Genomic DNA, 24,705 nt, shown 5'->3' with positions numbered 1-24,705 from the left:
GCATCGGGAAAATCCCTTATCAGTATCCGAAAAGCGCTTAGTTGTCTCAAAGGCTAGGATAACTTAATTATTGAATCTGAGACTATGAATGTGGTTTTGGAAACTAGAAATCCATCTTTAGTAGATTTTATGAGCTTTTGATTGAAGATTGTATCGATTTAGCAAAGAAATTTATTAACGTTTTTTTTTGTTTTCGTGAGGCGATTTTCAAATGAGGCAACGCATATACTGTGCATGATACTCGTTCCATTATAGGTCATATAGTCTTATTCTAAAAACAATCATATATAATACCAATTATATGTTATTTATTAATTTAAAAATACGACGACATCATCTCTTTTCTCTGTAGTAAAAAATAAACTAAAAAAAACAGCAGATAAAGAACAACTTATGATCACAAATTAGGAGTTAAAAATTTGAATGGCCAAATGATTAAAAAAGAACAGACATTTCATGAAAGTTCCATAAAAGTTGAAATCTTTCAATTTTATCCAATTTGTCCTGAAACGTATGATTTCGTTTCAATAATGTCCAACTCAAATTTGGCACGCGATTTTACTTATGTGGCGTTAATCTGTCTTGCCACGTATGTGCCAAACATTAGGTTAAACGTGCAAATAAGTTTTTAGATTTTTTTTTAAAATATTTACACCTATATATTTTAAATTATGATTTTAACTTAATTTTCAAATTTATTTAAAAAATAACTCAATGAAACTAAAATAAACTTATTAAAAATTACTCAAACACTATTATTTGAGTCCCACCACCGACACTGTTTTTGGCCGCCTTTTCCGACCTTCTCACTATTTTACAATCCCCATGACCGTCGCGAAGGGCCAAACATATGAAAGAGGTGGTCGAATCCATAGGATCCGCCTTCAGTGAAACAGCACCCGACAAGAATAATGTCGAATCCCCGAGGATCCGGACAAAGCGCGTCGACCCTGGGATTCGGACGGATTATCAGATCTACTGATACTCTCGGGTATCTTACCTATTTGGATGCAAACTCTAACTTAGGAATAACTTCTAACTTAGGAAGATGAGACTACATTCATATACTCAAAACGGAGAGTTAATCGGGCAACCACCGTCCGGTTAGCTTCTATCTTGTTTTACAGGTCTAATTCACTGGATCAGAAGGCATAATCCATGAATAATTAAATAAAAATCAAATAAAATTTATTTTACTTAAGAGATTTAATTTAATTTATTTTATTAATTTTATAGATTTGCAAATAATAATTGCATTTTTATATTAAATTGTATATAATAATTATATATTAGTATATATATAGTAAAATAATCACTATTATTCTTAATATGAAAAATCAAAATTATATGAATCTATATATAAGCATATTATAATAAAAATATTACGAGAAAAAAATATTATATTGATTCCGCACAATTGCGCGGGTATACGACTAGTAGTAAAATAAATGCAAATTTTTACGGGTTGTTGTAATTTTATCCAAAGTTTTTAATTTTTATAATAAATTTTAACATTTCGTTGTAATTTTAGCCATTTTCTTTCAATCAATTTAATATTTTCAATCTTTCACCTCAATACGATACCTATTAGTTTTATTTGACTTTTCATTTTAACTTCAAATTCGTTTGTTTTTTCTTCAACCACCGAAAAAGTTAAAAAATTTATAATTAGATTTAATATTTTTTTTAATATTAAAAGTTAAGTTTTGAAATTTCAAAAAATGAATTTCGCAACAGAGTTAATTTATAAATTCAACTAAAAATAATTAAATTGATTATAAGAAATAGTTAAAATTACAACAAAATAAAATGGAGAGCATTATTTCAAAAATTGAAATTTGGATAAAATTGCAACAAATCACAAAAATTTACATGTATTTTCTAATTAATCATTAATAAAAAAAACACATTGAAAATCATCATATTAGATGCCTTCACAAATTTAATCGGATAGAATAATTTTCCTATTATCGAATCAACTCTCTCGATTAATGGATTAAACACAATTTGAACTGATTAGTGGCAGTAATGTCATTTATGAAAGTGAAGCTTAAAAAAACGGAAATTCACAGATTAAATATAATAATTCAAACTAAATCATCCCCAACGGTCGTATTTTCTTCTTCCTCTTCAATTATACGGCGTTTTAATTTTGTTTCATCTGCAACGGTCATATTTTCTTTTATATAAAGGGCACAGACCTCCCCAACGGTCTTATTAGCACCCTAACCGTTTGAAACTCTCTCTCTCTCTCTCTCCTTCACGCCCAACGGTCATAATTATCACTCTGTTCTCTCTATCCCTCTCTCCTTCAATGCAACTAATCAGTAACTATGAAATCAATTACAGAAATCTCTGATCTGTTTAATTTTGTAGAGAAAGCAAAGCTGAAGAAGTTCAAGAATCTGCTGACTTGTTCAAGAATCTGCATTATATTGTTGATCCTTGCATGTCGAATGGCTACATGTGCATGGTGTGATCTTACTGAGCTATTTTAGATTTCAATAAGTCTTTGATAATGAGCTATGTCTTTGTTTTAGTAATTATGTGTGTTTATTGCAGCTGTATTAAGATGTGCCTATGTTAAAAAAACTCATGTGACAAAACACTTCATCAAAATGCTTCAGGGGTTCCAAAATATTTATTTGTCTCTATCACAACTTGGGTAATGATACCATAGCTAGGAAAACTGAAAATTTACAGCAAAAATAGAAGAAACAGTAGTACTGCAATAGGATGTTTCTTGCTGGTTTTCATCAATTTTACCATTCACTAGTTCATTTTTGTTGCATATGATCAGTTCGTTCACAGTAGTACTACAATAGGATGCAATTATTGTTGTAATTATGTGAAACCTTTTTCTTGATGGTTTTGATCAGTTTTACTATTGACTACATTTCTGTTGTAAATGGTCAGTTCGCTCACTGATGCAGCCAATTGGGAAATTTCACTATACAGAGGATCTCGTTTAACAAATTTGCTGCTTGGTGGAAATTCAAAACTCACATACATCTTCCCTGAGAAAAGTTGGATTTTGTTTGCAATTTAAGAGTTTATTGAGTGCAATTGGTTTCATCATAATTTACTCCTTTTCATTTTGTTTAAAAGTCAATGATAAGTCATTTTCCATTAATATTGAGAATGTGCATGGTTGTTAAGGACATTCAGATTTGGATAAAAGAAATATCGGATTAAAACGTAATGATTATATTGTGATTAGCTTAGCAAAGCCTTTAATTAGCTTAGCGCTCAAGCATGGTGTTTCCAGGTCCCACCATGTCCTTGGAAAGCCTTTAAATAGAGTTGCACCATCACTAGCATCAAAATAGGACTTCAGTCAGCTGACAATTGACCATTTGGTACCTCTCAATGATGAGGTTCAAGATAGCAAGAAGAAGAAATGGATTGTAGCATTGATAAAGCAAGAAATTCTAGCACGCTGTCAAGTCAGGATTCAGTTGGGTGCCCATAAGAAAGAAGGAGCTTGAAGTTGTTTGTAAGGAGCAAAATGGATTGGTAGATTATATGGTAATTACGGTTTTAATTGACGGCAGTTGTCTTGAGAGCTCCAAGGATGTTTGACAGTCTTCGTTGTTTCCATTTTTAGCGCTTATGGTGGAGGAGGTAAGGCGTCGGAAGGTCGATGGGGTGAGGCTTTTGTTATTTTCTCCCCTCAGTATATATTGTTTTATGGGACTTTTGTGTTTCTTAATGTCACTTTATAATAATTGTCAGTCTCTTTGCTCTCACAGTGACCCTGATGATCTCAGTTCTCTAATTCTTACTAGCAGTCTTTTGTGTTTGTCTGGTTTGTTGTATGTGTGACAAAATTGAATCAAATATTGTGGCTTGCTCTTTCATACTAACTTTGATTCGTTTTTGTGATGCTACATTGTTAAAATTTAAATGTTGAATCATGATTTGATTGAATTTATCTACTTCTAACAAAAGTTTTCCAATTCCTTGTCTATTTTCAAAATTGCATGTGCCACAGCAGGTAGGAAATGGACGGAGATCATGCAAAGCAACAGTTATTCAACTTGAGTACTGGTAATAACATGCTGGTAAAGTTCTTATAGTTTGATTTGATGACCAGCACCATCACGGGGCAGATTCAGCATATTTGATTTTGGAAAAGAAATGGTATGTTTATATTAAAAATATTTATTTAAATTTTACTATTTTACTATTGATTTTATATGTTTCTGTTTTTAGGAGTGAGTCCAGGTACAATTCAATTCGGTTATTAATCCAGACTTAGGTACTAATAAGATAAGATATCATTACATTATTAAAAATCCATGTAAAACCAACACTAAAGAAAACTCTCTAAAAAACAGGACAGCCACTTTTTTGGCCTTAGTTTTAAAGTACACTTGAAAACCTAGCTGCAAATTTATCACCTTATGGCCTCATCAACCTCACTTTCACTGAAATTACCAAGTCCTCAACCACAACCGACTTCGCTATTGACTCTCTCCTCAAGGCAACCTGATCGCCGAACTCACCAAGCTTGTTGCCGAAATGAAGCTGCCGAACATTGCTGCCAAACTCAGATCCTTCGACGGACTGAGACGCCCGGAGTAGCTGTAAAAACCGTTCTCCTGAAGTCAATTTTTGCCTAACCCAACCGCTCTATTGTCGAACCGTAATTGATCCGCCAAACTACTTTGCTAAAACTGATTTGCCGAACTTGAATTCGCCTTTGTTGAATTCGCAAAATTTTCACCGAGTCAAGCCTAGTACCGAGTTGCCGAATTGATGACTCACGTGGCTGCCAAACTCCAAATTGCCAAACTTCAAAAAAATTAAGCAGTTTGCCAAACTCTCAAGATCATATTTTTGTCAATTTGTTTTTGTACGAGGACTTATAGCTTCCAAATTGCTAAGGTAAAAAAAACTTGGCCTTTCTAACGGTTTGGTATCATATGAAAAATGAAGGTGATCTTGATCGTCAAGAGTATATCGCCTTTTTAAGTTTATCATTTGCAATACAAGATAAATCGGGACTCTCAAAAAATTGCGACTGCGATCGTGGATTGTCAAAACCTTAACCACGGTCAGTATTTTGACCCTACTTTATCGAGGTATTTTTGATATGTTGTCGCTTGCTGAAACAAAGTTCCAACTGGTCTGTTCTAGGTACTACAACTATGGCTCTATATCTCCCAGAGTTAGTGATTGTCACCACAGTAAAAGCTCAATGCCACGGCTTGCTTTCGGAGATACGAAGTAAGTGATTAGCCAATTGGACTTCATCTCTTCAAGTCAGAGATATTTATTCTAGAGGGAACCATGTTCATTCCAGTCAATTTGTAGAGGATTGGGCAAGCCTTGTGAACGAAGAGCTGAAGTCTAATGGCTAACCACTTACTTCGTATCTCTAGATCGGTGCGTTTAGACCATCCATATAACCCATCCATAGTGATGGATAATCCCAGATAAGTACAGGAACTGATAGGTTGGGTGACTACCTTAGTATGAAAAAATGACGAGAAGTATAGTGGCATTGAGCTTTTACTGTGGTGTTAACTAACTCTGGGAAATATAGAACCATAGTCGTAGTACCCAGAACGGTCCACTTGAAACTTTTTATAAGCAAGTTCAGCGAGTGGAAGCCCAGAGATTGGAACTTTTAAGATGCATGGAAATCAAGGTAATGCTCATAAGAACAAAGTTGAGCCTATTAAGAGTAATGCATGTTGTTGGGCATAGGGTGCATACAGATTTTGAATGAATTGATGCCCATCTTTTTCCAGTGATTTTCGAAGAATAAATGTAAATGCTCGACCCGGTTTTTGAATTTCCTTGAATCCAGATGGAAGCAACATGAGGTTGTTTGAGCCCTTGGAGGAGAGTGAGTGTGAAATAGCGATGCTTGCTCACACAGTGGAGATGGTTGCTTAAAAATTGGACTAAGACAATAATAGTCCATGTTTTTGAAAAAAGAAAGAAAACTTTTGTTATTAACCAATTGATCTAATACTGCCAAATCGTTTAGAAAAGCTTAGTTGTTTACCTTAGCAGCTTGTTGGTATCCTGGTGAAAAATAAAATCAAGCCTTCAAATTGACAAAACTCCAGTAATTCTATTAGATTGGAGGTAGGCAAAAATATGATCCTGAGAGTTTGGCAAGTTGCTTAATTTTTTTAAGTTTGGCAATTTGGAGTTCGGTAGCCAGGTGAATAGGTTCGGCAAATTAAGTGAGTTAGTTTGGCAACTTGGTGAGTCAATTTTGCAACTCGGTAAGTTAGTTTGGCAACTCAATGAGTCAGGGCTCAATACAACTAGGCGTGGCTCGTTGAAAATTTTGCAAGTTCAATAAAGACAAGGAGTTCGGCCGGGTTCGATAGACTCAAGTTCGAAAATCAGTTTTGGCAAAGTAGTTTGGCGGATCAATTTGGTGAAGTTCAACGGCGAGTCCAAGAGTCCGGTTCGGCAAGAAATGACTTCAGGAGAACAGTTTTTGTAGCAAGTCCGGGGTCTCGGCAGGATATGACTTCGGCAGCTGCAATTTGGCAATAAAGTTTTGCAGCAAAGTTCGGCAGCGAGCTTGGTGAGTTCGGCAGCTTCAATTCGGCAACAAAGTTTTGCAGCAAAGTTCGGCACCTTCAGTTCGGCAGCGAGCTTGGTGAGTTCGGCGATCAGGTTCAGCCTTGAGGATTCAATAGCGAAGTCGGCTATTGTTGGGGGCTTGGTGATTTTTAGTGAAAGTGAGGGGTTTGGAAGCTTTGGGCTGTTAAGTTCGGCCATAAGGTGACAAATTGGCACCTAGATTCCAGTGTTTGTACTTTTAAATTATTAATTTGTTAAGACCAAAAGGTGGGTTTGGTCCTGTTTTTTTTTTTACAGAGCTTTTCTTTAGTTGGTTTTACATGAAGATAGCTTGTGACCAAATTATTAAAAAACAGCATAAAATTAAAAGAGTTCGGCGCGTACCTTATCCGGACTGCAGTCGTAATTTATCATATGTTGAGAAAGAAAAAGTTACTGGTGAAGAAAATATTATACTTTTGGGTCAGAACTAAAACAAGCTCAATATTTCGAATATCGAACTTGTTGAGGGTATTGTTTACCATAGCCCAAAATATTGCTGGAGAAGACTTTATGTAAAGATGGGGTTTTTGGGTAATGTGACCCGTGTAGCCAAATAAATTAGATTTTTTATTATTTATCTTTTTTAATTAAGAGTTTTTTATTTTATTAGAATAAGTTTCCATATTTTAGGGGATTGTAGCTGATTTTTCATTTAATTAAGTTTACATATATCAAACAAACCAAAAACCAAAGATCAGGGTTTTTATTTTAATCTTCGGATTAAACTTAACTTAGGAGTAAATTTGGACATTAATTTTTTTTGGGTTCCTTTACCTCCGGACTAATACTAGTAAATTTGGACATTAATTTTTTTTGGGTTCCTTTACCTCCGGACTAATACTTGTAGTTTTTGACACTAATCCCGCTTTAACCTAGATTTCTGGATAAGTGTGCCTGCGAGTGAATCTCGCCGGGACCTTAGGTTCCCGGATTGACTTGTATTTTGACGTGACTCCTGAGTTACCCCCTAGTGACTCGCGAGTTACAGTTTTGACTTTTGACCTACCTTTTGACAAACAAATTCAAGCATCAAATTTAAACGGAACCTACCTACAAATTTGAAGATTTGAATTTTTTATTATTTTCTTGCAAACAAAATCATTATAAATTATTTCATATCTTAATCGTAATATTAATGACTATAATATTTTTGTATATATATATATATATATATATATATATATGCAATAAGTTTATATTATAAAAAAAATATGATGATCATTTCTATTGTTAAAATATTTTTAATAAAATTTTATAAGCTTAATTTCAATCAACTCTAGAATTCATTCCAAATATAAATATATAAAATACATATGTCAATTTTAAATTTTATGTTCTTTCATTTCAAACGTTGTAATTCATTTATAAATTTCAATTAGATAATTGAAATTCCAAAGAGGGTTTTAATGTTTTGTAGGTAGCAGTCTGGATAGATAGTAAGAGTGAGTTCAGATGTACAGGTAAAAAGGTTTTCTTATACAATTGGGCTTGATTTTTGATTCACACGGATTTCATCTTGGGGGACACCTTAGAGCCGAGTCAATTTGGTTCATGTTGGTATTCATGAGATTTTTAATCGGTTGAGGTCATCTCTCACCCGTTCTAAGAGTGAAAACTCTATTTTTTAGAGATAGAATAATTTTTTTATAACCATAAACTCTATGTGTAAATAAATTTTTTTCCAATCATAAATTCTATCTAAAAGAATATTTAAAACTATATTATTTCATTATCTTAATAACTTAACTCAAATTGAAACTTTTTTTTACATATTTATTCATTCTAAAAATAGAAACATATAATTTTAATTAATAGTAAAATAATAAAATTTAAATAAATATTTTTACCATATAAATACTTTTAATATATAAATTAAAAAATATATTTAAATAAACACACATACTCAAAATTAGCAAATCACTCCCCATAACATTATTTTAATAACTTAACTCAAATAAAAAAAATATAATTATAATAAAAACAGAAACATTGCACACACAAAAAATAAAAAATATAATTATTTACTAATTCTCAAAATTAGCAAATCACTCCTCATAACTTTCTCAATTGTATTTACTGTTAATGGGTTAAACAAGTAATTTGTAAAGTCGCATGACTGTTTCAACGGCTCGCCGAACCTAGTTTAACATTAATCGCTTGAGTGTAGATGGGTCATGTCGAGAGCCCTTGCCATGATGAACTGTAGAAGGACTCGACATAGGGAAGAAAAACATCAAGACAATCTTCATGAAAAGTAAAGTTCCAGTTTTGAATTAGATTGTTCTTCTAGTTGCAGTCTTGACCGGCTCAAAACGGGCCAAGATGAAAAGCGGCATGATTCTTTCCTGATGTTTTATTATGTACATGAAAAAGGTGGGGGAAATTACAAAAACAATCCAAAAAACGGGAAAAATTATAAAAATATGTACGTCCTAAAAGTTTACATTTACTTTTGTTTATAAAAATACGAAAAGGGTTTTGACTTTTTATGTACTATATAAATTCAAGTTCTCCAGAAACGTACTTATCCTCACTTCCGTTTCGACAACAGTTTTAATAGCTCAAAGTTGATCGAAAACATGAATTGAAAAGGGAAGATTAAGAAGCTAACTTTGAGTAAACTTTTGGAGGCTTTAGAGATGTCGAATGAAGTTCGAGTCCAAATTAAATTCGTAGATATTGTGGACTATAGATATGTCCAATTTATTTAGAATGCGGGCTATTTTAAATAAGCGGTTTCGATAGCCGAATTGGCTAGAAACCCAATTTTTGGATAAGTTAATTATAGTTAATTTTTTTATTAATTCGATCTACTATCGAATTTGCGTAGACTCGGCGAGGTGTCACCTACGGGACCCGGAACATGACGAACGTGACATCGCTTCGCTATTTTGGAAGATTATGGATAGCAAGTTGTGAGTAACACGTTACTTTTGGCGTATTATTACGTATAGCTACTTTATAATAACATACGCATAATTATTAAATTGCACCGCATGTTATATTATTTTCTAGTTATATATATGAATTTTATGTATCGAATTATCGATTAATAGCATGTGAAAACTAGTATATGATCCGTGAAAAACGATTGGCTGTCAATAGATTGTGTGATCACCAGTGTCCGGGTCAGTCATAGAATTAGTATTGATAGATGTTTTTATTTGAAAATATTTATTATGAGCTCGTTATATGATGATTATGTTTTAGAATAAGGAGGATTATGTGTGATAGATACGAGGTTAACTCGGCGGAACTATCTCGGAACCCGTATCTAGTGAGTTAACTTGGTTGAACTATCTCGGGACTCACACCTTAGGATTAAGCAGTGACATGAGTCAACTCGGTTGAACTATCTTAGGACTATGCCCCGTGGTAGCGGTTAACTCGGTCGAACTATCTCGGGACCGTACCACTTGGTTTAAAATCATTTGATACAATGCGAATGGATATGATATAAGTAGGATACGGATAAGAAATAGTATGAGTTTAAGATTAAGGTTTCGATCGGATCAATTACTTGAAATATTTAATATGTAAATATATATACTTGTTTTGTTTTTAAATGCGATGTTATTTTGAGTAATGCCATTAGTAATGTGTACTCTCACTCAGCTTTCAGCTGACCCTGTTGATGTCAATTTACCCCTTTCAGGTGGATAGAGTCGGATCAGACAGTCAATCTCTTTTTTGCCGAAAATCTTTGGCTTGCACAAAGCATGAGTCCCCTTAGCACTGCAGTGGTATACAGTGACCAGTCGTAACCTAGTATAGCAGGGTTTTTGAATGTCTGATAGGAGTAGGTTTGATAGGAGTAAAATACTCCTATGTATAAGTTGTATTTCTGCATGCTTTTACTATATTTCACCATGTTTTATAAGTGTTTTGTACACCTTATTGCATGTGTGAGCGTTTCAGGTGTTTGAGAGCATTACAGAGCATTTCGGCATCAAATATGGGAAGAAACAACGAAAGCCGAGGAGCGAAACGAGCAACAGAACAAGGCATTTTGCCTTGTCTCGGATCGAGACATCCTATTTACTTGAGTGTCTTGATTCGAGACACAATAAAAGGAGAGGGCAGAATGCCCATCATCTAATGTCTCAGACCGAGATACACTCCCAACTCAAGTGTCTCGATCCGAGACAAGCCTTTAAAGAGGATCTCAACTTCAATTCTCAAGACAAAAGCTCAAGGCCCACTTCCTTATTTGGCTAGACACAACTTGTACTAGAATGTCTTTATTTCCTCATTTATAACAACTATAAATACAACATTATCTCTATTTTAGGTTATGACATTATTACTCAATTTTATTTCTTTTGAATGTTGCTTCTCTTAGAGTAGAGTAGAATCCTTTTTGAACTTGATGTTCCATAGTTTCCTCCATTGATGAATGCTTGGAAGCTTTTATTTTGGTTGTAAGAATAAGGTTTACTTATTGAATGCAAGTTATTGATTACTCTTCATTATCTTATGATTTATTGTTCTTATTATTCAATTAAGGTAACTTCCCTTTACTCTTTGATGTTTAGTTTAATATCTATTGCATGTGTTGATAACTTAGCCATGTGTGGCTAAGCCCCTTGTTCGGGGATTGGTATGATAGAGTAGAATTATCTGATTGGTTGGTTCATGGTGTTGTTTACTCATGTTTCACTCTTATTGCTTATTGCTTGTTTAGGATTAGCTACCCTAATCATGTTTAGAGTGTGATTAATGCACCGAGAGTTGGTTGATTAGATTGACTAATAGGATTGAAAACCTAGATTCTAGAGCAACACGAGAGTGGTTTGAACCTAGGTGGCCTTAGAGTTGTTAGATTAATCGCTAGTTGATTATTTGGTTATGCCTTGTAACACGAGAGTGAGCTTGGTATTGACTATGTAATTAGGTAGCGGTTTTGTTGTTCTTTGAGGCTCGAGAGAGCGGGAATGGCGCATTAGACTTCACTTGGCCCTTGAAATACCTCTGAATTGACCAACCATGAATGCATGACCTAAGTGTGATTACCAATCCCTTGAGGTTTGCTTGTATTGATTTAATCCATTGATAATTAGTGTTAATTTAGTTGTTAATTGCAATTTAGTGTTTAGTTGAATTCTTAGTCGGTTAATTGATACTTGAAACAAATACCCTTTTTGTTGCTTTCCGAATTTAATTTCACAATCAATTTCACTCACTTTAAACCTCTAGTACTTGTGGGTTGTCACGACCCGAATTTCACCCTAATCCAAGTCACGACCGGCGCTAGGGAATGGAAATGGTTGTTCCGAAACCCGTAGCAAGCCTAGAACCTCTAGAAATATTTCGCAAATATTATTAAAAGATCGCACCTCGTGTACAATCCGTTTTCAGAAAATACCGTTAAAACTTTTCTCTTTTAACGTAACACGATTTCTGAAAATAGACATATAAGGGAAATCTGGTTTTCAGAAGTACTGGTTGGATAACCTCGTTATCTCAACCCTCGCTTCCTTCTGAAAACCTGGCGTGGTAGGTACTGGAAAACATGGACTTATAACTCGCTTGTCTAAACACATAGGCAGCCCCGTTCCGAACCACACGCCACTGTCAATATGTTTAATAAAATAAAGCGGACACCTTTGCGTCTCGCAACGGTGGTATTAAACAATATTAAAATACACAGCGGATCGGTTACTCATAGCCGGCGTATATAAAAGATACTGTTTTTGACCCTCACAAAAACACACGAGGCCGACTCGGTAACTAGATACAATATGCCACTACACAGCCACCCAAAAGGTATACACACGTGAGGATTAGTGGCACGGCTGCTGGCATATTACACTTATACTATTGCAGCATACTAAGAGTACAAAATCCTATGTACAATACCCAAAAGAAGAGCTCCCCTGAAGTAGGAAAGTGCAAGCTCGAATGACCTCAAAGCTCGTTTCCTGAAAATTGGGAAACAATAACGGGGACAGAAATATAAATATTTATGAGTGTGTAGACAGTTTACAAGTAAATACCAAAATCGCATAATATATATAAAATAGTTATATATATAAAATATTACCAAATTTTCGATCCATATGAAATCCTAGTCCACAACTATCCTAACGGGCACACTCTCATCACGAGCTTATAGACTACAGACTAAGGACCGTGAACTGAATCACCGCCGTCCACTTCTGTATCTCTGGTACCTGGACCGTAATCAGAAACTGCCATCGTAGTTTGACCCGCGACCGTAACCATATTACTGTCATCTTAGGGTTTACCCGTAAAGTCAGGGCATCTACTTTTCCAATGACTTAACAGGACAGACATACCTCTATACCTCGACAGAAGTACATCTGGAATTGGTGTTGGTGATCACGCAACCCTATTGCAGCCCAATAGATAGCTCGTTCCAATGGATCTCCCTTGGCTAGTTTATACTACTGCGATTTATGGATTTAAAATTTTGAATACTGATATTCAAAAGTAAACACGTAAACTCACAGTACTGCTAAGTTACTACTTAGCACCGTCGTATGTGTGATAGACTCCCTTGAGTCCTGGTCTGACTGTTGGACAGCTAGTCGAATTAAACAAACAAAATACACAAGACATACATCAATACCTATTTCTGGTATAAACAACTAGGTCTTGAAACCTAGGTTCACACAAAACATTTAATTCATATAACACATAACACTTATGGTCTCTTTATTTTTAAAAACCATATAAACCGTTTTCACCTCAAGAAAACGTCTAGACTTCACTCTAGAAGTCCTTTTAGGTATAGCAATACCTAATTAAAATCATTTACTAGTATCGACTTGATTGCCAAAACAATTTACAGTCGAATACCAATTATTTAGTGTAATACCCCGTAAAATTACAGGATTAAATTATTCCACGTAAGGAATAATTTATAGGACCGGGAGAACGTAAATTAAATTTAAGGATAAATTTAATTTATAGTATCTCCGGAAATATAAAATAGTTATAGAAGTTAAAATATAAAATTTGGATATTTTATATTTTAACTAACGGGAATTAAGAAATGCTTATAAATTAAAATAGGATAATTTATAAGTCCCGTGTGAATATTTTTGGAGTCGATATTCACGAAATATTTTTAGAAAGTTACCCCTAAAATTTTATAGAATTTGGAGATAGAAATTTTATTAAGTAGGTCTAATTTATCCCTAATAAATCTTTAATGATTTATTAAAGATAAAACATAAGTCCCGCGAGAATAAAAATTACGTTTTTATTCTAATTACGAATTATGAAATTCGTGGTTAAAATTTCATAAAATTTGGAGTTCGTTGTCCGTTTTAGTTACGGACGAGTATTTAAGAATTTGGGTTAAAGTAACGTGTGAATACCTAGGGGCTAGTTTGGAATTTAACCAAACTATATATATATCAAATGAAATGTTCAGTAGCAACAAAACCTAAAACTTAGGTTTAGGTGCAGAGCAACGGCGACGACGGCACGCGACGGTAGGTTCGACGGTTTCGATCCAATTTCTCGTTTTTAACTCAAATTTCTTCGGTAATCCATTAATAATCGAAGTTATAACCGTTTTTTTGAATTTGGATATATAGAAAATGGATTATATTCGAATATATAACGGTTATCGTATCGAATCGAACGTAAACGTAATGATTTTACGTTCCGATAGTGAAAATGGATAGATTGGTATTTGTATATGCGTTTTGGATCGAAAAATGGGTATAGCTCGACGGAAATCGGCCCGGGAACGGAGTTCCCGTGGCTGTGCGGCACAGCCACTGTGCGTCGCACAATAACTATGCGGACGCACAGCCTGACTGTGCGCACGCACAGCCCGACTGTGCGAGCGCACAGTCTCTTTGAGACTGTGCGACCGCACAGTCACCTGTGCGGACGCACAGGGACACTGTGCGGGCGCACAGGGACACTGTGCGGGCGCACAGGGACACTGTGCGGGCGCACAGTGTCCTGTGCGGGCGCACAGGGCCTCGCGCCAGCGCGCGTTTCCGACGTGCTTTCGCACGTCGGGTTCCGAACCGACGAGTTTTGAACAATTTTGAACGGTACGTTCAATAAGGACTAAAAACAACTTGGACGTTTAAGGAAGTTCGATTAATTAAAACTTAGAGACGTTTTAATTAGATTCACTATTAATCAAAGTGATTAATAGTTAGAGGACTATGAGTTGAGATTAAGATTGAGTATAGACTAGATATGTTATATGTTTAGTAATGTCAATAGAGAGTCTACTCTTTAGAGTTAGAATTCTTGTTTCAATTGTATTTAACAATTGTTTTCTAACTAGATCCGACGAGCAAGCAAGTTATTGGACCAGGAGAGTAGAGGGTGACCGAGAACTGTTTTGTGGATAACGGTTTTGTGAGTTCGCATATTTACTTTTGAATATTGATACCAAAACATTTATAACTAAAAATGTGTTTGAAATTGCATTGCATAGAGTCGATTTGAAACCAATATATAGATCCACTAGAACGTGATATCTATTGGGCAACAATAGAACTGTGTGATCACCGGTATTAATAAAACATTGCATTGCATACTAGTTGGGTTCTTTGGCCAGATGCTTGCAAAGCGGCCTAGACCTAACAGGTTATCCTGAGGAGCCAGTAATTCAATTTACGGCCCAGCAAACCTTACACAAAGATAAGATGATTGTGATAACGTGAGTTCACATTTCATCCTGTGTTAAACAAGAGAGCACGAACTGTGACATTAATCACAGTTAACCAAATGGGGTTTCTCTTAGGGTTTCATTTGGATCGGTTATTTGGCTGCACAAAGTGTGTTTACATGCGATTTCTGCTTTTATTAATATGCTTAAGTAATTATGTGAATTCACTCATATTTGACCCTCGTTGATTTTCCTTTTCACAGGTAAATGATATTTTGACGTGACAAGACTTCCAATTCTTTCTCTGGAAGTTGTAACTAAATAAAGGTCACTCTAGAGCTGCAGAGTAGTTCTAGCTACGAATATTAGTTCAGTTGTAAATGCTTAAACTCTGATATGAAACTACTGTCAGTATCATTTTGGGACAAAAGCATGTTTTTATAAATAAAAAGGGCTTTTGCCAGTTGTTTATAAGAAACCTGGTTTTGATAAAAGTTTTGTGAATAATTATTTGGCATGCTTAAACCGGTTATCTAATATGATTACTGGTTTGCACCGCTGGCATTGTTTTCGGACAGGGTTGTGTCAAGATGTGTGCAGTGTACACTTATTACCCTAAGTCCAGTAATGCAATTGTATGGTTTTGATTACACGTTTATCTGAAGGTTTTCAAATACTTGCGAAAAGAGACTGAGACCTTTTATGTTTTCAAAACGCGAAAAGTATTTACTGTTTTTCCTAGGCTTGCTACGGGTTTCGGAACAACCATTCCCATTCCCTAGCTCCGGTCTCGATACGAGTTTCTAGGCGGAAATCGGGTCGTGACATTTAGCAACATCGTTTGCTAAATCTTTTAATACGGTTAAACGTCGACTTTAACTCTTTTAAAGTCCTTTTTAAACGTTTAACTTTACTTTTAAAATCTCATTTTAAAAGTCTTTAGCTTAGGTTTAAAAACTCTTTTCACTTTCTTTCAAAAGAAGTTATCGTTTTTAAACGTTTTAGTTCGATGAAATTACGTCAAACGGATAGGGCAAAAAGCCCCAAAAGAATCCCCCCTCTTTCGATGTCGGCCTGGTGCACGTTCGGGCACCCTTGGCTAGTGCATGTTCGGGCACCCTTGGCTAGTGCACGGTCGTGCACCATCGGTGCACGGTCGTGCACCCTGGATGGTGCACGTTCGTGCACCAACGTGCACAACCTCGGGGAAACTCGATTCCTGGGGCATTTCGACGTATTCCAACCCCGTTTTTCCGCTCCTATCACGTATACACAATCTAATCTATCCAAATTCACATTCGGAATGTAAAGACAATATGTATACGTTCGATTCGATACGGTAACCGTTTATAAACAAATATATATTCAAAATATATCAAAATAAACATTTAATACGGGTTAAATACCTCGATTACTCGAGTAATCATTGAAGAAACGGAATTAGAATCGAGAAACGGAATCGAAACCTAAGTTTTGCGCTTCTCTGGAGAGCACAGCGCCTCCATTTCTTCTTTTTGAATGAGAAATGGGTTTCTGTAACCTAATTCTCATTCCAAATGTTATATATATAATAATAGTTAAAGTGCGGTTTAGTACTAACTCAATCATGCATTTTAAACCAACTTCTTAATTAATCCTCCGTAGTTCAAACGGAAACGACTACCGAATTTCGTTATATTTTATTTTTAATAAATCATTTTTGATTTATTAGGTCCGCATTGACCGCGCTTGATAAAATTTCAACTTCCAAATTTTATCAAATTTTCACGAGAATCTTTTTAAATTATTTCGCGACTTTTGGCACTAAAAATATTCGCACGGGACTTATGAATTATTCAGCGTCCAATTCATAAGTGTATATTATTCCCGTTAACTATATCATTTTATTCTCTGCAACCTCTAAGCTAATTTCGTGTTCTTTTGGACCTCTTAACTCTTTTTTTTTGTTCTATGTAACCCCTCATTCGAAATGACGTGAATAAAATTGCTGATATGGCTTTGCTGACATGGGGTTAAATAGAATAAAAAAATAGTTAAGAGGTCCAATGGAACACTAAAATAGTTTAGAGGTCATAAGGGATAAAAGGTAAGGTTTAGGGGTCAAAAAATATATTAAGGCTAAATATATTTTTTTAATTTAAAATAAAAATTGATGTATTATACATATTATTTGAAAAAATCATTTAAGGCTTTAATAATCATGAAATTTTAGCGTGTTTTCCAATTTTAGCACAAATTTTAAAAATTAAGAATTGATTTGAAAAGTTTGAAATTGGAAAAAAATTAAAAGCTGGTGTATTAAAATTTTTAAAATTGGAAATTCGTGAAACACACTAAAAATTATAATTTTTTTAAAAAATTTATTCTTTATTTAATATTATCACAATATAGTAAATTTATATATTTTATAATATCGTTAAAAACAGACAAACTCCATTTATCATTATTGAAATCTGAAAAAATATTTACATGTACAAAAGAAGTTATATTATGTAATTATTTGACTAAATTTCAATATTTTTTTTATTTTTCTAGAAGATTAAATGGATAAAAATTAAATAATTGTATTTTCGAGAAGGTTTAATGGGTAAAAATTAAAAGTTTGAAGGTGCAATAGGGAAATAAAATAAGTTCAGGGGTCAAATAGAATAAAATAGTGCAGTTCGGGGGTTTAATAGAACAATTTATGCATTTTGATTATTCTTCACGCGCTTCAAAACGTTTGAAAACACGCGCTTTTGCCACGTTGGAGGAAAAAGGTTCAGATCGGCAAAAAAGTTGCAGTTGACGGGTTTAATGGAACAAAAAATAAAATTAAGAGGTCCAATAGAATTTATATCTAGTTTAAGAGTCTCAGAGAATAAAAGTATATAATTTAGGGGTCAAATAATGTATTAAGCCGAAGTTGAATGCCCAGATATATCATGTCAATTGACTAGTATATATACATTGATATGTTTGTTCTGTTTGTATGGTCACATTATATTTAGTTTTTGCAAAAAATTCATATTAAATTTATGCTTGCTATGGGTTTCGAAGCAACCACTCGCATTGCCTAGCTTCGGTCTTAACTCTCGATTTTGTGTCGTGACATGTTTGTTATTTTTTTACGCATTTAAATATAATATTACGATAGTGCCACTATTTTTAAGGCCTAATTACTTAAAAAAACCTCCACCTTGTAATTTTTTTTCGTTTATACCCCGACCTAGAAAAAAATTTATTTGTACCTTTTTTTTTATTTTTTTCGTTTTCAATTGTATCCTAAAGCATTAAATTGAACTTTTTTCATTTAGAATAAAGTTTAAAATAGTACTTCATTTTTTAACTTATATTCTAATTAGACTTTAATGTTATTAATGGTACAAAAATACCTTTTTTCATAAAATTAAACTTTTAATAATTATTTAATTTATATTAATTTTCAATAATTTATTAAATACAAAATCGTAAAAGTAAATAATTTTAAATAAAAAAAAAACATTTGGACTCTTCGCCTTCCTTCACGTGGAGGAGGAGGAGCTCCTCCGAAAGAAATTTAAAAAAAAATATTTTTTTTCGTAAAAAATATTTATCGGTTTTAATAGCGGATTCGTAATTCGAAAGAGTATAATGGTTGGTCGGAAATTTTTTAAATAAAAAATTTTAAAACGATTAATTTTTAGAATTAATTTGAATAGTTTTAAAGTATAAGAATTTATTTGTATTTTTACCAATAAAAAAAAGTATAATATAACTCTTCTATTTAATTGGTTTTAATATTTGCATCCTTTAATTAAGGCCTAATTACTTAAAAAAAACCCCACCTTGTAACATTTTTTCGTTTATACCCCGACCTAGGAAAAACTTCATTTGTACCCTTTTTTTTATTTTTCGTTTTCAACTGTACCCCAAAATTTAATTTTTTTGACAATTTAATTAATTAAAGGATGCAAATATTAAATTTTGGGGTACATTTGAAAATGAAAAATCAAAAAAAGGGTACAAATGAATTTTTTCTAGGTCGGAGTATAAACGAAAAAATATTATAAGGCGGGGTTTTTTTAAGTAATTAGGCCTATTTTTAATGACGTGTCATAATGTGATAATTTTAGTTTACGGATAACGTGATAAACTAGGTATACCTAAAAATTTGTCTAATATTATAGAGGTAAGTTTTTTCTTTCAAGATTTGACCTTTTTGTTTAAATCAGATATGTAAGATTTTTCTAATATTATTTTTATCCTATAATCGTATTAAGTTTTTTTAAAACTTCTTTATGAGCACATCATCTATTTATTTTCCTTATGTTGTTTCTTTTTGTCATTGTCTCTTAACTGGCACTAATTTAGACATTTGTAATTTGTTACAAAGTTAAAACGAATGTATTACTATATTTTGTAATTTTTAGGTATGAGAATTGATTTATAAAAAAGTTAATTAGAGAAATCACGAGTATTAGTCAAAATAATGAGATAAATACGTTGCTTACTTTCATTTTAGAGATTTATCTTTTTTTCTTTCTTTTTTTGATTTTTATGCTTTCTAAATTAGATAAATACGATGTAAGCAGTAATCTTACTGCTAACCCTAATATAAAATTCCAATTCTCCATTTTCTTCTCCTTTTTCAGATCCGCCAAAGAAAAAACCAGTGTCGTGCCGTCATACAAGTATTGAAGAAATTAGAGAGAGGGGTGAATGAATTGTTGGAAACATTTGGACTCAATTTCGGAGAAGAAGATCATCTGATTCTCAAGAAAGGGGACGATTACAAGCAATGGAGTTGAAGATAAATGAGTTGTGGGATCAAATTGAGGAGTTAAATTCTGAATCAGCTTAGTAAAAGGTTAAAGATGTGAGTCTTGGAATCATCAGTTTATTTGTTTTGATTGGTCAATTAAAACAAGTGATTTGGAACAAGCTTTTGATTGTAGTTTTTCAGTCATGGTTTAGATTGTCGTGGATGTATTGATAGAATAAATGTTCAGCATGCACTCTAAGTTTTTCAGTCATTAGGTAAACCGTTGGATAACTTATAATAAGTATTATTTTTGAATATATTATTAATAAAAACGTTAGTTAACTGTTGTTGAATTTTATTTTGTTACTATTTAACTAATGGTGAACTAAAGGTACACCAATGACCTTGTTTTTAGTAGAATATTGGTTAACTAATGGTTAATCAATAATTTTAAATTTAAAAAGGACGATTTATGTTTTATTTGACGGTTGATGTTGCGGTGATGAAGGCGGAGGGGTTTGTAATAGGATTTTCAACTAGTTTAATGGAAATGGAGATTTGAATTTGTAATAACTTTGTTTGTTGGTTAACCAACGGTGTTAGTATACCGCTAGGTAATCAAAATCGTATTTCTGAGATTAAATAAAATATTTTTGAGATAACAAAAGTCGTTTTTGCAAAAAAAAAGTTCAGATTGTATTTTTCAAAAAAAACTTGAGGAGGTATTCTTGAGAATATTTTACCTTTTTGGTATTTATCTAAAAACCCCTTTATAAAAGTATCATACAAAACTAAAAAAATGTAAAATTTCATATTGATTTCGCACAAACGTGCGGACATACGACTAATCAATATGGATATAAATAAAATGACCAAATGAGTATTTTTATGAGTTTCTAATTTTTAAGTAAAACTTTAAATATTATTTTAATTTAAAAAATTAATATTAATAAATAATTCTAATTAGTTTTCTAATTTGAAAGAATGATCATTCCCATAAATTTTAAAAATAAAACACTTATTTATTTTTTATAATTACTATTAAAGATAATTCTCATTAGATTTTAATAGATAATTCTAATATATTACTTTTAAATAATTCATTTCTAGAATTGCAATATATTTTTATTAGTTTGCAAATTATATTTTTTCTTGACTTCTTTTTATTAGTGTTTAAAATTAAATATTAACTTGATTTTACGCAAAATGCGCGGCTTACGACTATTTTATAATATCTTCTGGCAGTTTCAATTTTTTTGGGATTTTTTTTACATAAATCCCCTAAAAATGCTATGGTGTTATATTTTTACCTCACAATTTTTGTTTTGCCAATAATCTCTCAGAAAAATAAAAAACTTTACACAAATCCTTTATAATCCAAACTAAACTAAAGAATAAAACAAATAGGACATATTTGTCCCTTTCCATCACGAAACACGTGATACAACCTTAAACCACATTTTTTTACACTGCCTCTTTCTCTTCAAATCAATTATTCTTCTCCACCATTGTCCTGCAACGTCGTTCTCTCTATCAAATGTTTCGTTATTCGCTCTTATCAATTCTCGATTGCATCTCTTTCCTCTCTTAATCTCTTGTTGCATCAAATTGCGTCCAGATAATGTGGATTTGAACACACCGGGTTTAGCTTCAAATTTTTATTCTACTGTTGAATCAGTCCAAGAGACCAAGTCAATGAGTCTATTTAGATTTCAAATTCTGGTTCTCCTATATTCAGTAATGCAAGTGATTCCAGTGCGGAAGTAGTTGAGAGTGAAAATAAAAAGAGAGTCATGAAACAAGAATTAAACAAATATATTTCACTTAAAAGAAATATTCAATTTGTTATTACGCTTAATTTCAAAATTCTCTCCACATAAAATTTCATTTAAGATTGTAAAGAGCAGTAAGACAATTTTTATTAAAAATTGAATTAGGTAGTTTATTTAATATAGGTTCCCGGTTCATATCTGGTTGATTTTTGATTTTATTGACTGTAAAATACATTTCACTTAAAAGTGATATTCAATTTGTGTATAAATCTCAAAAATCTTTCTATATAAAATGTCATTTAAAATTGTAAAGAGTAGTAAGACAAAAGTTATTAAAAAAAGTAGTTCAATTGATATAGGTTCACATCAGGTTCATATCTGATTGATTTTTAGTTAATTATTAATTATTAATTATTTTGTCACTCCACAAGTTTATTTTTAATAAAATAAATGTTTAATAAATTAATTTCAATATTTGTCATCAATTTATTAAAAAATTATTTTAATTTATATTATTTTAAATTTATATTTAATTTATATTAATTTCACATTTATTTTATATCAACATCAATTAGCCTCCATCTTTCCGGTGGAGTTTATAACACAACATTATATGGAAAAATTTGAAACATTGATCAAGCCATATACACCAACATTGAGTTCTGAAGTTTCTCAAAAAATATCATGCACCCACAAAAATATAAACCGTCAAAAAATAACGCGGCAATGTTCGCGCCACATTAGCGACGAACAATCCGTCGCTATTCTGTCACTGTTTTTGGCTGGAGTTGGCGCGAAGGAAAAGTGCCAATTTTTTTTTGAATTTTTAGCGATGAAATATTGTATTCCGTCGCTAAATGTCATCAGGCATGAAACATATTATTTCATTAAAGAGATTAGCGACGGAATACAATATTTTGTCGCTAATCTCTTATACTAAACGGTACGTTTTATTTATTTTCGATGTTAGCGACAGATTTAAGTGTCCATCGCTAAAAGCGAAAATTACATAACCTATAAGGTTTTCTTCTTCATTCAGTTTCTGAAACTGAAAATAAAAAGAACCGCCGCAAACCCCCTCCCCTTTCCTCTTTAGACTTCCGCCGCCATTCCTTCTCGCCGCCGTCCGTTCTCGCCATTTTCTTTTGGTTTCCGGTGCTACCCGCCTGTGCCCTTCTCCGGTTTCATTTTTTTCCTTTTAGAGGCCACTGCCCCTCTCTGTCACCGACTTCTTCAATCCGCCGCCACCTCCTCCGCCATCTGTTATTCTGCTCCGGTCAGTAGGTTAGTTGTAGTTAATTATTTGTTATTTATTTTATTGTTTTGTTAATTTAATTATTGTTAGATTAGTTATAATATTTGTTAGATTAGTTTATTTAATTAGATTAATTTTTAGGTTAATTGTTTTGTTAGTTTAATTATTAGGGTTAGATAATTAGGTTAACTTTTTTTTAATAAATGGTAATGTATATAAATGTTTTGTTTGAGAATTAGTAATTTACATGAATTAATTATTGTAAATTATTTTTTTATTGTTTAATTTTTATAATTTAAAATGTCTTACTTTAATTATAAATAATTTAGTTCAAATATTTTTACTTTATTATTAATAGTTTAAATTTTTATTTTTGTTAAGATATTAATTAAATTAGATAAATAATTAGGTTAATGAAAAAATTATGTTAAATTATATTAATTTAGGGTTAGGTTAGATAATTACGATTAACTTTTTGTTTATAAAATATTTTCATTATGTTAAATAATTATAATTAGATATATTATTTTTGAATTAGTTAAATTATAACAATAATTGAGGAAAATCAGTTTGCTAATTTATTTAACATATTAAATTAGATTCCAATTTAGGTGAATTATATAATTTATGTTATAGTAGACTCATTTTTATATTGTAATTGGTATTTGTGTTGGTTGTTGTGAGTGACAAATTAGTAATTAATTTTGAAAATATACTGTAATTTGCTTGCAGTACTTCCCTGAAAATGGGTGATGCTTATTTTTGAGAGAAGTGCTGCCCAAATTTTTCTAGAAAATTAATGTATTTATTTATTATATAATAATAAAATAGTGAAACAAATTGCGTTATAGGTTTGATAGCCGTTGGTTGCAGCAACCCGACATTCCTTATTGTTGTTTTCTGTCTGTTGCGGTTCTACTCTACAACAAGTACCGTTATTATTTTTATTTTTATTTATAATTAGTTTCTTTATAAGCTGCTTCAACCTAAATTGACCTCGATTTTATTCCCACCGAATAAAATCGTAAACCTAGCCGTTGATTTCCCGTCCCGTGTGTTCAAGAGATTGAACGACACGGGATTGTACAGTTAGCAAAAATGGTCCTCCCGTATCTTGATCACGAAAACTATATATGTCTAGTAGCGGTAGAAAAATATTCGGTTATTTTTCAGCATTTGTTCTCCGGGTGCATGTATAGTTTATGTTTTGAAACGCTTATTCCTCGCAGAATATATAATTAGCGTTACAATGCATATACTAAATATCCCACTTAAGGAGAACGACGCTAGAAGGCTGCCGAATATTTTTCTCCGTTACTAGGCATATATCGTGGTCAAGTTAAGGGGCATAAAACTTAAAAAACAGGATGTGCGTAGACTACACCGACTTAAACAAAGCATGCCCCAAGGATAGCTACCTGTTACCAGATATTGACCAACTCGTGGACTCGACCGCCGTACATACAATGTATAGCTTAGCGGATGCTTCCTAAGACTCATCAAATACAAATGAAAGAACAATATCAAGAGAAAACGTCATTCATCACTGAAGGAGGAACCTACTGATACACGGTGATGCCCTTCGGGCTGAAAAACGCTTGAGCAACATACCAGAGGCTCATGAATTATATGTTCAAAGACGAATTCGGAAAGCGAGTCCAAGTATACGTGAACAACTTAATCATCAAAAGCGAAAACGAGGAAAGCCACACAAAAGATCTGGAAGAAACATTCAAGATCATAAATAAAT

General features: G+C 32.8%; 1 protein-coding gene across 11 annotated transcripts; it reads left to right on the top strand.

The window, feature by feature from the left end:
* The first annotated feature begins 2,175 nt into the window (after positions 1 to 2,175).
* Positions 2,176 to 11,066, top strand: LOC126680615 (uncharacterized). 11 transcript variants are annotated; one of them, XM_050375764.2, is made up of 5 exons: positions 2,176 to 2,415; positions 2,917 to 4,143; positions 8,015 to 8,057; positions 9,428 to 9,512; positions 10,516 to 11,066. In XM_050375764.2, exons 2-5 carry the CDS (start codon positions 4,141 to 4,143, stop codon positions 10,694 to 10,696), a joined length of 312 nt encoding a protein of 103 aa, XP_050231721.1. In that variant the 5' UTR covers positions 2,176 to 2,415; positions 2,917 to 4,140; the 3' UTR covers positions 10,697 to 11,066. The 11 variants fall into 11 exon arrangements, 2 of the variants coding, with proteins under 2 accessions (XP_050231721.1, XP_050231720.1); XM_050375763.2 differs by having other exon boundaries at positions 2,179 to 2,415; positions 2,934 to 4,143; XR_007641255.2 differs by lacking the exons at positions 8,015 to 8,057; positions 9,428 to 9,512; positions 10,516 to 11,066 and adding exons at positions 4,216 to 5,059; positions 5,609 to 5,656; positions 5,760 to 7,184 and having other exon boundaries at positions 2,205 to 2,415; positions 2,934 to 4,143.
* The last annotated feature ends 13,639 nt before the right edge of the window (positions 11,067 to 24,705 follow it).

This window comes from Mercurialis annua, linkage group LG5 (assembly GCF_937616625.2).
Source record: "Mercurialis annua linkage group LG5, ddMerAnnu1.2, whole genome shotgun sequence".
Classification (NCBI taxonomy): domain Eukaryota; kingdom Viridiplantae; phylum Streptophyta; class Magnoliopsida; order Malpighiales; family Euphorbiaceae; genus Mercurialis; species Mercurialis annua.
The sequence above is the reverse complement of the archived record's forward strand: the minus strand, read 5'-3'. Positions and strand labels throughout refer to the sequence as shown.